Below are 14826 nucleotides of genomic sequence, written 5' to 3'. Positions count from 1 at the left end.
ACAGCATAGTGAATCCAGAAAGATTCACGCTGCAAAACGTATAGTTTCTTACCTGTCGGTGTAGTTTTGCAGCTTGAAGACTTTCTTGATTCACTAGCGAACCCACCCTCCTCCGCCAGAAAGATAAGACAGGAGGAAAGGGATTAAAACTGGAGAAAGACTTTACTAGATTAAAGGAGAAACAAAAGTAACACAAGACAAGAAAAAAGAATCCGAAGATGGCGACCAAAGGTTTGAGCTCCCGGAGGAAGCACGTCAACGTCACGAAGGACACCAAATGGTGGTATGTCGACGCCCACCTGGGCCACGAAAAATAAAAAAGAGAGGAGATATACTGCAATTCCGGACCCAACCACTAGATGGCGGAATAATGCGCAGCATAGTGAATCCAGAAAGTCTTCAAGCTGCAAAACTACACCGACAGGAAAGAAACTATACAGTACTCACCTTAGCTCAGGTCCTGCCTGCCCTGGGTCACAGAGACTGAATGGTAGCGTTGGACTTGCATGATGCATATGTCTGCATCTCCGTCTTGCCTGCCCACAGGCGTTACCTGCTGATCGTGGTGGGGCCCAGGAGCACTTTCAGTTTCCCATGCTCCTCTTTGACCTCACCAGCACCCCTTGGGTATTCACTTCACTTAGGTGATGGCATCGCTTGTTGCACATCTGCGGAGGACAGGGGTTCCAGGCTTCCCGTACTTCGACAATTGTCTGTTGAAGATAGATTTGCCCCAGGCAGTTGTCTCCCAACTCCAAACTACAGCGGACCTCCTGCAGTCTCTGGGGTCCACTATCAAAGTGCGAAGTCACACCTACTCCCTCTCAGGCTCTCTCTTTCATTAGAGGTGTTCTTCTTCTGCAGCTTCAGGCATTTCCTCTCTAGTGGCAAGTCCAGGATATTCAGGCTATGATACCAATATTTCCGCCTATATCCTGGATTTTGGTAAGACTGATGAGGCTGTTGGGCCGCATGTCCTCCTGCATCCTTCTAGTGATACATTCCTGTTGCATATGCTGGCTCAGCAGGTGGACCAGAAGTTCCACTGGGCACAGCATCAGGGCAATCTCTCCATCACAGTCCTGATCTTAGAAGGAACTGCACAAAACCTACAGTTTTGGGTCAGTGGAAGACCACTCTCTCTTTCCCAACCAGAGCTAACCATAGTGACAGGTGCATCACTTCTGTGCTGGGGCGACCATCTGAGAAAGGTGGAGTCAGAGGACTCTGGTATCCAGGGGAGTCCGGGCTCCACATCATTAAAAATTCATACCAGTTTTCAATCTTCATCGTAGCTCTGTGCTCCTGGTGTGGAAAGTTGTGAAGAGGAACTGACATCTGTGTGCCAGGGTGGAGTCTATATAGGCACACCACACGTCTCTTCCAGTGTGGCCGACGTAGTGCCGAACAGTGCCACCCACCAGCTTACAGGGGTGCTGCTTGAAAACTTCTGGATCCAGTCTGATGCCTGGTGAATATTCTAAGGTATGGAATCTGCAGCTTGATAAAGCCTCTACCAGATAAGACGGTACCGAAGGTGTAAGATACTTGTTCTTCATTTCTCGAGTTGTTGGACTGGTCATTTATGAGCATGTCTGAGATGCATATGACTGACAACTACAATTATAATCGAGAAACTTTTCTTGGTGCCTGAAGACCACTACTCACTGTTTTAATTCCTACTCCATGGTATACTTAATTTTTCTCTAACTTTGTACCTAATAGTATAGTCTTCCGTCTGGTGTTGACTAGACCAGCATGATGAGCTGACCATACTGAAAATCATTTAGCAGTTGGTACATCGTTCTATTTTTGTATTTTGAACTTGATATTTGTAGCTTTTCTCTATCTTGTTTTTGTTTGCCTACTTATTGGCTTATAGGCAACAGACTGTTTCCGAACCAGAATGTTAAATTACTCATGGGTACCCTTTTATTACAAATTGCATTATTAGAAATGTAGTGTCACAGTGAAAACCATTTGGTAGTTCTCCTCTAAGGATGACTTGACGGAGTCATTGAAGTTTCTTGATTTTTTTTTCTCTTTTTTTCCTTGTTTACACAGGTACATATTCTAATTTGTACAACCACCCTCAGCTGATCAAAGAACCACCAAAGGTAAACCTGCCCTTTATTATTGTCATGTAATGGAATGTAGAAGCAACTATTTTAACTGCCTGATTCCTCTAATGTAATTGCTTTAATCTGGACTCAACTTTCATGTAGTTTGACTGTCCTATATGGGTTGGTAAAAAGAACATGCATGCATATGCTTGGAAGCTATTATACTCTTATGAATTCATTTGCATTTTCATTTTCTATGCGTGTCAAATTTTTCATGCATTTTTATTATCACCACTTTTTTAACATAGTTATTTTTATCACCACATTTTTAACATAGTTATTTTTATCATACTCACATTTTTCGGCTTATTCCATGAACTTTTGCGTAGCCTGATGCTTTGGTTCCTCCTCCTAAGCTAGTCCAGTTCATTAGCAATCTGATTGTTACCTTTAGCCGTAATATGACTTTCTCTCCTTCCATGAACTCCATTATTCAAAGCGCATTTCAACATTTAAGTAGTCTTCCATGCACCCTTTCTTTTCACCAGTTTCTCTAAAAGATTGCTCAAGGGCTTGCAGTTTTGCTATCCCACATTGATTACAGCAACATCTTGGTCGGCCTCACAGAAACTTAATTGCAAAATTTAAACAAATTAAAAACCATGCAGCAGACTCATTTGTATCCTATAACTATAAGACCACGTTACCATCTACTTGAATACACCTCATTTGCTACCTATCAAAATGAGATCTCCATTGAACACTCTGTGTATTGGTCATAAATGTGTTCATGGTTGTGCTCCTGGTTACCTGTCTAAACTTTTTTACTCTTATCACAGGACCAGACATGTGAGCTCCTCCTATGCCAAACTCCTGGTTCACCATCCTCCTGAGCCAAAATGATTGGGAAGCAGGTTGCTTCACGTACAGTGCACCTACCCCGGGCATTTCTTTCCCTTTTCGCCTAAGATTAGAAAAATGCTAGCTCTAGTAAAGACACTATTCTTTGATCCTGTATCTCATTGATGTACAAATAGTGTTTTCTATTCTATATAAAGTGTGTGTACAATTAGTGCAATTATACAAAATTGTGGTAAAATTATGAGTAATTACATAAAAAATGCAAATCTGTCCTGTAGTGTTCTATTTTAGCCCAAAACGCGTCCTTGTGTAATTTTTTGTGTGTGTATTTTTATTTGATTTTCTGTTAGCAGCACAACAATCAGGAGGATACACCAAACATAGCTTGGCTACAGAAGAGAAATTACACTTCGGATCGCAAGATATATCGACCCAGTTTGGGACCCACAAACTCAACATTAACAGGCAGCATGTCCATAGTACACTAGAGTATGAGCCATCACTCGACCTGAGGCTGTGTGTGTCTGAGCTGTTCAATGGCATATCCTAATTCAACTGTATAGTAGCGTAGCCAGGGACGCCATACCTTAGTGAATTTCCTCGGACACCCTCTGGCCTTATATGTGACTTTCTCAGCGGCCATTTAGAGGTCCATCCCAGCTTTCCAATTGAAGTGTGGGGGACCTAGGTACACCTCAATGTTTAGTTCTATCTTGACTAGCCACTGCAAGGCCTTAAATTACTAAACAAAAGTTTTGCTCTGGTATGGTCTACTTCCATGGGGATGCCCAGTAATATATATTAAGAATCCATCAGAAGTGTTTCACCCTGTATCCCATTCAGTTATTTCACAATATCGGTCCGGTATCGTTGGATGCTAAGGCATTCCTATGTCGTGTATATATGTGGCTCATGTTCCGCCCCACAGTGAAGGCAGCTAGGTGAATCTGCTCTACCGAAGCTATGCAGAGGGGCCCTATCGTAATTGACCCTATGAAGGAGTTTAAATTGGATCAGTCGAAGCAGTGCTTTTACTGGGACTTCCCTAGGGTGCACAAGGGCTGCATCCCAGTCCAGGTCTTCAAAGTCTCCCACTCCGCCTACCCAGTGTTGTCTTAGTTTCGTCAGAAATGTCTTTTCTTTTTTTAGGTCCTCATCCTGTCAATTAACTTGTAGGCGATACTCCATTTCCGAACCAATGGTCTGGGTAGAAATAGTCTTTCCAGACAAGAAATAGCTGCTTCCACTCCTACCCCTCACATGAGGGGGATCAGGACCGACAACTATAATTGACTTAATCATTGGACCCCGTTCCTCTGACACCAGTCAACCAACAAAACCCAAACTTTTTCCTAACTTTTAGGATTGCAAGCTATATCTGATTGACTGGTTCGTATGATATTGTTCTAACACTCAGAGAAAATGGGCGGGGCAGCCAATTTCCACGCTTTGCATATTTCTCGCCTTCCCAATAATATAACATAAAAAATTAATCTAGCGGCCCTTTTATACGAAGCCAATATATTATCTTGGCATATACCAATAAAGATAAGTAGCGGTGAGATTTCTAACTGAATTCCTGTGATATCCTTCAAAAATTCAACAACATCCATCCAGAATTTAGCAATCACTGGGCAAGTTAAAAACATATGGCAATCATTTGCAAGGGGATCTTTGCACCTTGAGCATACATACTAAGATCCAAAGAATCTTGTAAATTTTGCGGGGGTCCAATAGACCCGATAAAGAGTAAAAAGATGACTACGCTTGAAATAGGCAGGTTTAACTATCTCAGGCAGCAGTGAAAAGGAAGCCAGCCAAACCTTACTCAAATTAATATTCTCTAAAACATTTTGCCATAGCTTTTGGATATCTTCATTTATATTATCCTCTGTTTCAATTAACGATCGATACCACAAAGCTACCTCTTTATTGATTTTTCCCGTCTTCATAGCCTGGATTAGCCAGGTATCATCCTCATTTTCTACCCAGTGCTGTCTGGCCCACCAAGCTGAAAGTTGATAGTATTTAAATAGAGTTAATTTTCCTTGGGTATACAAAGTCAAAGCTTCCCACGATATCAAATCCACACCCGATTTTAAATCTCCCCAACAAGAAAAACCTGCTTGCTTCAATGGCAGGCTAAGCACATCATCCAAACATTCTGGGGTGCCGGGGGAACCCCAAATTGTGGAATAATCAGAATAATACGACACTCCCATTTTATTTCCTATATAAACCCTATTTTTCCCTGCCTGCACAGAATCTTGAGTAACCTTTTAAAATAAATTGTGTCTCCAAATTTAAAAAGAAACTGTCTCCGCTCATCCCCTAGTTCACTCAGCATTTCTCCATACATACGGCCCAGTGGAGTGTCATCTGGCTGCTTTAATAATATCCTGAAATTTTTAAATTGGAAAACATGTGCATAGAGCCGTAAATCCGGTAGTGCAAGGCCCCCCTTCTCCAACCTCCTTCTAAGCCTTTACCATGGGATGCGGGCACCATTTGATGCCCAGACGAAGCTACCAATCTTACCCTGCATCTTTGCAACCTCGCTCTTATTAAATGGAAAAAGTATGTTATTAAAGAGAAGAGTTATCTTTGGGAGGATGATCATTTTGACCAAATTGACCCTTCCATATAGGTTAAGAGGGAGGTTTGCCCATCTATTCAATAGTTTTCCCACCTCATGGGTAATCTTTTCCAATTTGCAGCAGGAATATCAACTAATCTTTGAGTGATTAGAATCCCCAGATATTGCATCTGGGGTTTAACCCCGGGGGTCTCAGATGTTTGATTCCACTCCATTACCTCTGTTTTATCTCTATTCACACCATAACCAGAGATGTTCCCAAAAGACTCTGTTCTAGCCAGCAGCTTAGGGATAGAGACTGCTGGATTCTGTGTGTATAAGATTAGATTGTCTGCATATAATGCTAACTTAACCTCAAAATTATTATATCTAAACGGGGAAATGATAGGGTCTTGTCTAATCCATGCCGCCAGAGGTTCAATGTAAATATTAAATAACAGTGGTGACAACGGGCACCCCTGCCTTGTTCCTCGCAAGATCTTAAACCATTCAGATAATTCTCTGTTGACTAACACTCTGGCTCTAGGTACTCTATAAGAGTGTCTGAAGAGCTTTTATTAGATTTTTAGGGAAACCAAAGTTTTCCAAAGACACCCATAAATATGGCCAGTGGACTTGTTCAAACGCTTTGGTAGCATCAATTGCCACCATAGTTACTGGAAGATTATAACATTCTGCCAAATCCATTATCCCCAACAATAAGCCAGTAAGCTCATTAAGCTGCCTTCCAGGAATGAACCCCATCTGATCAGTATGAATAACACTTTTTATTATTTTAGCAACCCTAGTCGCCAATATCCCCGTGAACACCTTATAGTCGGTGTTCAAGGGGGATATAGGTCTATAAGATTCAGCAACAAGCGGGTCCTTATTTGGTTTTAAAATTAAAACTATCGTGGCCTCATCCCATGATGCCGGAGTATACTCCCCATCCCTTAATATACAATTAAAGAGTTCCTTAAATCCTGGTATTAGGTTCTCCTCCAACAGTAAGTATAACTATTATCGGGAGGCCGTCTGGGCCAGCCGCTTTTGCTCTAGCCATCCTTCTCAACTGGAAACAGATTTCTTCCTCCTTTATACCAGAAGCTAAAAAAAAGGCTCTGATCATCATTAAGAGATGGAAGCTCCACGCTATCCAAGAAATCCTTGATTTTTTCAGCCCCAGGCTCAATCTCCTCAATATATAATTTAGCCATATATCCCCTCACTTCCGCTCCAATTTCAGCATTAGTGAATAAGATCTGACCAGTGGAGCCCTCTCTCCAACTGCAAATTTGATTTCGGACTCTATCCGTTTTAGCCTTCCAGGCTAAAAGCTTGCCACTCCTCTCCCCATAAGAAAAATTCTGATGTCTGCTAACCTTCCATCTGTTTAATAAGATATTATCCAAAACACTCTTGTATTTTGCTTGAAGACACTCCAACTCCTTAGTAAACAATGGTACCCTACAAAAGGGCTCCGAAGAAGCCCTTTGTAGTTCTTGTTCCTTACTTTGAATATTATCAAGAAAGTCCTTTTCTTTCTTCCTGAAACTACGATTTTTCCCAATCATAGCGGATGTAATCTCCGCCTTTAAGAATGCCTTAAAAGCATCCCAGATGACCTGGATCTTTGCTGAACCCATATTAACCTGGAAAAAAATCATAGCCTCCTCCCGCAACTTTGATTGAACCGCTTCATCAAGTAAAATAGTGCGATCTAATGTCCACCTTATAATTCCTCTCTTATCTTGTAATCTCAGAGAGAGTAACACAGCTGAATGGTCAGAGAGGATAGCGAGCAGATGTTCAACTTTCTCAACTTCTCCATATAGACACAGATCAATCAAAAAGTAATCAATGTGGGTGTGGTGGCCATATTTTTTACTGTAAAAGTACATCCCTTATCGTTCCCTTTTTTTGGCTCTCCAAACTTCAACCAAATTAAATTCCTGCTTCAGATTTTTAAGTGCAGTCATAGACTTTAAAGGGGTGTTATACTTTCTCCTTGATGTCCTGTCTAATTCAGGACTTTGAACTAAGTTATAATCACCTACAATAACCACTGGGACATTAACTAACAAGAGAGCAGCCTCCAATTTAATCAGGGGGTCTGGATTATCCTGATTTGGGCCATAGTAACTCACACATACCATTGCCATATTTTGTATTTTAATATTAGCAATTATCCACCTCCCTGAAGAGTCAGTAGACTGGCTTTCCAATTTAAAACCACTATTGGATCTTATGATAATGGCAACACCTCTTGTACTACCCCTCTGATTTGAACTAACAATGTCCTAAACCCAAGATAATTTTTTTAACATATTTAAACATTCATCCTCTTCTAAATGAGTCTCTTGTAAAAGAATATTAGCCTCGTTTTTTTTTAAAGAAACTCCGCAATGCGAGCCAATTTTTTCATAGACCTCACCCCGTTCACATTCCATGAGATGAGATGTACTAAGTTCTTACTCATTTATTTCTTACATTTTTTTTTGCAAACCCTCTCACTGTTAAACAAGAGTTTCACATATAGATATACAGAACACGGCAGGTTGAGGACCCTACTTTTTTTCCCGAATGCTCCCAACACCCTGTTCCTGCCCCCCCTCTCCCCCAGGGAACCCCGCCCAACATTATCTCTTAGGACGCAAGCGCCTTCGAGATACCCCTATGCTAACAAGGTGAGCCCGGCGACCCAGCTCAAAGTTAACAATCTCATATATACCTACATATTTACAATTTTTACACATATGGGCACTATTACTTATACTTGCGTATTATTATGAGTTGCCGCCTTCTGCTGAAAATTACATAGTTCCTAGTCCTAACCTGTCTCAACTTTATCATGCCAACTGGCCTCAACTACGTTCTATCTGTAATTAACCAGGTGATATCTTCATGAGAACCTGAGGAAAGGCCCCCCTCTATTCTGCTTCTCCCATTTTTTTTAAGAAGGCATCCACTTCCTCAGGCTCTCGAAAGTTATACTGTTTGTTGTTCCACATGACTTTCAACATAGCAGGGAACTTCATATGAACTTGCGCTCCCTTAAGCCTAAGTTCATTCATCTTTGAGCCTAGCAGCCACAGGCGCGCAGCTGTTCTTTTACCCATATCCGAGCGAATTGAATATGTGCATTCCCCAAATGTCAATGACCTTTCTTTTAGTGCGCCCTAGTTAAAACAAGCTCCTTAATTATATAGGTGTGGAAACAAACCAGAATCTTCCTTGGAGCTTTCCTTCCCGGCTGCAACCTGTAAGGGTCTCTGTGCACCCTCTGGAGTTCATTCGCCCAATCAATATCCGCTCTATCTGAGAGTAACTCCCCCAATAACCGAGAGACAAAACCCTTTAGGTCTGCTCCTTCCGAATTCTCATTGATTCCCAGGATGCGTATATTGTTTCTTCTAGCCTGAAGTTCAAGCCTTTCCATATCCTGCTGTAACTCCTTATTTCCTTGTTTTAATTTCTCAATCTCTCTGACATTAGAAGTAGTGGTCTCTCCCAAGGCTTTCACCTCCTCTTCGAGGTACTCAGTTCTCTTGGCCAAGCCATCAATCTTTTGCTCCAACATCTCTCCCCTGTCTTGTATCTCTTTCTGATTATTTTGAGAAGTCTCGAATTTGGCTAGGATTTCTTCTCTGAAACTGGCCAAAAAGGCCCCTAATTGACCACCAGCAACAACTATATTACTTTAATCTTGCATAGAATATGACTCAGCAGTGGCGGTGCATACTCGGGTATATTTTCAAAGTTTAATTTCTCTGTTGCCCAAGCATGTCGTAGCTGTAGGTATTTGTAGTGCTGTAACCTACTAAGTTGATAGACCCCCTGTAGGGAACTGAAAGGAATGAGGGCACCACTTTCTATAATATTGAGCAGTTTAGAGATGCCCAGGGTGTCCCAGGCCTTGAAGCCCCTTTTGCATCAATTCTTAATGCAAAAACGCATTTTGCTACAAAAATAGTACAAAACCCCAAAAGCAGTGTAAACAAAGGCTGCTCACGTTCTGTTGTTCATGTGTGTTTGCTGTGAATATTTCACACAAATAAGCAACAATTACGTGGTTACATATAATTGATAGTAACCCTCTATCTAATATCATCCATCTGTATAAAGATCAAACATAAATAGATACTTCTTCTGATTTTAATATATGGTTGAAAAGAAGTTAAAAATATTTCTATATAAAAATTATCAAAATATCAGAAAGCAAAAGAAAAAAGGATATATTTGTACTGGTTTATAAAAAAAACAATGGATACGTACATTAAATACAAATAAAATTATATTTGAAGTATCTATTTATGTTTGATCTTTATACAGATGGATGATATTAGATAGAGGGTTACTATCAATTATATGTAACCACGTAATTGTTGCTTGTTTCGGTCACTTAGCTATAGACTGTTCCTAACGTACCTTTTCCCTATGTATAGCAAGTGAAAGAGAAGTATATAGGGGTCCCCTTTTTTCTAATAATTATTTCACACAAATGCCATGTAATGGGGTAATATAGGGAATTCAAATTTGCCTACTTTAGTGAAGGTAAGTTTAAATTCTATTAAGGACACAGAGGCGAAGATTATGCTTTCCTTCTTCACTTTAATCACATCAAAAAAACAGCAGCCATTAAAGCATTGTGAAACTATTTTTCCCAGAAACACCAGAGAAACAAAACCCATAAAAGTTCATAAGTCCTTTAGTCTCTGCAACCAGGTCTCAACCTAGCCCTTTGTCGCTGCCTGCTCTGCTTCTTTCTTCGCACGAATCACGCCATAAGTTTGTTATGCATCTTGTCTACCTCCATCATTTCCTGCAAATGCATGCTGCATCAGTGATTATTCCACCACCTCTTCTCATGTAAAGAACATCTTTGCTAAAAATGCAAGAACCACCATTGCAATAGACTGCATAGCTATTCTGCTTCGAAAACATATTCTTAACATTGAATCGTAAAGGTAAAACAAACTACTTACACAAGACCAGGGTGGGTTTGCGTCTGCCATGATCACCTGGTGGGATAATCCTCCACTCCATGTCATTAATAGAATTGAAAGTTACCTTCACCAAGCTAGGTAAATTTTCATTTTATGTCGGCACCGGAGGCGAGAATTATGATAGTTTAAAGCTTACTTACCACCGATTGGGCCACATCCACCACCGTATTTAAGTAGAATCTCTTAAAAGTAGGGTTTGGAGGCCAGTATGCTGCCCTCATGAGATCCTGTAAGCGTGCCCCCTGAAGAAAAGCTTTTGAAGACATTGCTCCTCTTGCTGAATGTGCCCCAAATACTTTGGTGTCTAAGCCCGCTTCTCGGGTAACCCATCGGACTGAACAGGCTATTGTAGGCATAGGTCACGATAAGAAAAGGTTCAGGACTAGGTTAATGTCCCAAAGCACTGCGTTGCTTGGTTCCTGTGGTAGAGAAAAGCAAATCCCTCTAAGCAACCTGCAAACAAAAGTATGCTTGCCAAACAGGGTACCATCAACAGGAGTGAGTCCCGCTGAGATCGCAAAGCTGAAAGTGTTTATTCACCGATATGTTAGGCTGTCCTCTGCCAGGCTTGACAGGAAATCGAGCACCTGGGCTACATCAGCGTCCACATGATCCACACCCCATTGCAGACGCTAACGTACCCATCTTGTCCAGGACAAACAGCAACATTTGGTGGTACTATCTGCCCAAGCCCTGGAGAGGAGGAACTCGGCGTGGTGCGAATAGCCTGAGAGTTTCCAGCTTTGCCAGTAATCTGTCATGCCATCAGATGCGACAATACCTCTTCTACAACTGATGCTGTTCGAGACCCGGACTCAGCAGAATGCGAGGAAAGTAGAGAAATCTCCACACCGGGCGCCCAGCCAGACTTGCTGGCATCCGAATCTGTCACCAGATCGGCAGTGGAACCGAAAATTGCTCTCCCGTTCCAGGCCTCAATATAGGTGATCCACCATTCTATGTCCTTTCTGGCCTCACCTGACAGCAGACCAGTCTGTGAATATGCTAGACCCTTTCGCAGGTGGTGCGCCTTGAGGCGCTGCAGAGCTCGATAGTGAAGAGGGCCTGGGGAAATTGCCTGAATCTATGAAGAAAGGAGTCCTACCAGACGGGCAATCTGTATGAGTGATGTCTAAGGTTTGCCCAACATTTGGCAAAACTCATGTATGATCTTCGCCATCTTCCGTGGCGGAAGGCTCAGGGATGCAGAAGTGGAGTCTATGACGAACCCTAAGAAGGTCGTTCTCTGAGCAGGCATAAGAAGAGACTTCTTTTTGTTGATTGCGAACCCCAGGCCTTGCAAAATATTTTATCGCCTGGAGGTGCGCTATCAGTTTCCTGAGGCATTGGGCCCAAAAGAGCATGTCATCTAGATACACGAAAAGCCAAACTCCCTGCGCTCAAAGAGACTCTATCGTTGGTTTAAGTATCTTGGTGAAGCACCAAGATGCTAACGACAGGCCGAAAGGGAGAGTGATGAATTCGAAGGCCTTGGAACGCCACATGAATCTGCAGAAAACAGTCAGGTCCAGGCGCACTATCCAATCGGACGGTAGCAGCATGTCCCTGAGAAGATGAATGCCTTCCATTTTAAAGTGACTGTATACCAGCCACTTGTTGAAGTCCCAGAGGTTGATCACTGGTCTGTGGCTCCCGTAGTTCTTGTCGAGAAAAAGATTGCTGAGAAACCCGTTGGGGTGCACCACCATATGACAAATGGTGCAATTCTTAATTGAGGGCTAAAACCTCCTCGTCAATGAGTGCTGCGCCACAAGCAGAGAAGCAAATGAGCCTTGGACGAGAAGCTTGATGGGGAGACCCGTCAAATTCTATATGGAACCCCTGTACTTTCTGTAAAACCCATGCATCAGAGGTAATCGACGCCCAAGCCAATAGAAACAGTGCAGGCGCCCCCTTTATTTATCTGTGCAGAAGGGAGGACACTTACTGTTTCCGGCATTGCCGCCTCCTTGTGTTTTGGATCCTCCATGACCACGGAAGCCGTGTTCTCTTGACGGAAAGACGTTGGTGAAGCGAGGGTTAGTCCGGTATTGGCCGTGCATGGAGCTTTTGCCCCTGGTGGTTATTGGTTTGGAAAAACGCTGGTCAAACGAGCCCTGCCACAACCGGCCCCTTGGAAAACCCAGAGTGGGAAGACCCGCTTGATGTTGGACAGCACTCTACCTAGCCACGTAAACGTCACCACAAACTTCCCCAGGTCCTTCACAAAGGGATCCCCGAACAACCCCCCTTGTTCCACCGCTCCTGCTTCTGAAGAGGCATGGTCCCTCAATTCAGGATCTATCTTGATAAAAAGGGAGCAACGCAGTTCTGTGGACATTACAGTTCGTATTTCCCATGAAAACAGTATCACGTTGGGCTCAGTTTGATAGGATGTCTGGGACGATAAAGGAACCTAATGCCTTGGCCTCCTCCGCCGTGTCTAGTATCTTGGTCATCTGGCCTATGGTGTCCAGCAACTTGTCTAGGCATGAGCGGCATATGCTCTTTTTTCGGTCTTTGTGGAACTTCGCTAGACACGGAGCAATCTTGGCCTCCATTTTCAAGGTGAGGGACACCTTGTTCTCATGGTAAGGCGAGGACATTCTGTCCAAACGCGGCTGCGATTAGGATCAATGGTGTCGACCTGTTTCCCTCGCAGCCTGGGTATCTAATTACAAACCTACAAGTGATTCCATTGGGTAAGTATTGCGGGGTGCTTATTTAGATACCAAAACAATTCTTTAGAGTCAATTATCAATTATACAAAACAATACTAAATGTACCACACGTACAACTAGTTAGCAAAAATATATGAATTTATTACCGTTTTTGTTTTGATTTGCTGTTTTCCAGAAAAAAAATGTAAACACTTTGTACAGTAAATAAATATGGGCTGTCAGACAAAAGAACACACTAACGATACAAAGACACTTCAATGGGTGACTGCGGTGACAAAGTGAAATGAGTGACCTTTCAAATTCAAACACAAACAAAACAATAACATAGATTCTCTGTCCTTCACCGGTCTTTCAATCTAGCATGTGCTATCTTTAAAAATCCGCAGCTATAGTGAGCCTGGACATGAGATAATTTTGTGTCGACGTTTCAACCCTGTAGATATGTGTGTTTGTAGATACATCAGATAGGGCCTTCTTCAGGACAAGCGACACCCCTTATAAGTTAGATTTTCAAAGACCTGAATCTACTCCGACGAGCCCGGATGGAGCTTGTCACAAAAACTCTTTGTATATGGATATCATCAATGTGCCTCCATTCGTATTTCTGTATACGTTTGTTATCATCTGTACTTCAATTTTCAGCTGCGTACCCCACTGGTCATGTGCTGCGACCTCCAGGGGGTAAAAAGAATTTCCATTATGATTGAGAATGTCCAAGTATTTAGACTGTAGCTGCCCGCACCTCCATGAATTATTGGTTGCTGGACGTGAATGGTTTCTCTCCTTCCTGCCGGCAATGGGGGCTGCTGGCATCTTTGTCTAGGGGCTTGCGAAGCTACCTCGCCACATACTTCGCTATTTTTTCAGCTGGGACCCATTCTGCTGATCTGGGGTGGATGATGTCGTCAGGGTCCAGCATATACGAATCACCCTGTCTCATGGGGACCGAAGCTGGGAGCCAAGACCTGGAGGAGCCCACTACTTTGTTCGAGTCTCCAGAGGAATTACCATCTTGTTCAGTTGAGGTGTCAATCACCTCGTAAAAGTCTTCCTCCCGCTGGAGGAATGACAAAGAGTCCTCTTCCTCATAGGTAGCCTGTGAGGGTCGCATGGCCATTTTGCCAAGAATAATAGGGAGCGCTGACACTATATGACTATAGGCACCTCAGATGTAGAAAAGGCATATGCGTAAGTGGAGGAACCCTGTTAATGCATGCATGAGGTATTTTGGGGGGCCAGGGGCACACAATTTTGCAGGTGCAAGCCATAGGGACACAGACATCCTATACAATATGGAGGGTAATGCGCTGTTTGGCACTGTGTTCCAACACTGGCTTTCAGAGGCTCTAAATCACATACAAACCCCACAGGGGATCAAAGTAATACACAATACAGACCCCACAGAGGTGTCAAACCAGAGACAGCAGGAATACTGACCCAGCGCTGGCTGGGCGTCACCCTGAGCAGCAGGGACAAGGCCCTGTCAGCTTCAGGATTCAATAGCTCAAATCTAACTCCTGATATGTAGGTGATTCTCGTTGTGGACCCAGAGCGCCTTGCTTGTTCCAGCGTCTCTAGGATCTGGTGGACCCAATGCGGCAAACAGATGGGCCTCAGAAGCGGTCCAGTGACTTCAG

At 42.9% G+C, this 14826-nt stretch overlaps 1 protein-coding gene across 1 annotated transcript in view; it reads left to right on the top strand.

Moving 5' to 3' along the window:
- LTV1 (LTV1 ribosome biogenesis factor) overlaps positions 1-14826 on the top strand; it is a 206026-nt gene that overhangs the window by 174190 nt on the left and 17010 nt on the right. Inside the window, exon 9 of the mRNA XM_078648994.1 lies at positions 2065-2117. Coding sequence (XP_078505120.1) covers positions 2065-2117 — 53 coding nt within the window. The remainder of the gene's footprint in view (positions 1-2064; positions 2118-14826) is intronic.

The sequence above is a fragment of the Lissotriton helveticus genome, chromosome 6 (assembly GCF_964261635.1).
Source record: "Lissotriton helveticus chromosome 6, aLisHel1.1, whole genome shotgun sequence".
Lineage (NCBI taxonomy): Eukaryota > Metazoa > Chordata > Amphibia > Caudata > Salamandridae > Lissotriton > Lissotriton helveticus.
Note: the sequence above shows the minus strand (reverse complement) of the source record. Positions and strands in the feature narration are given on the sequence as shown.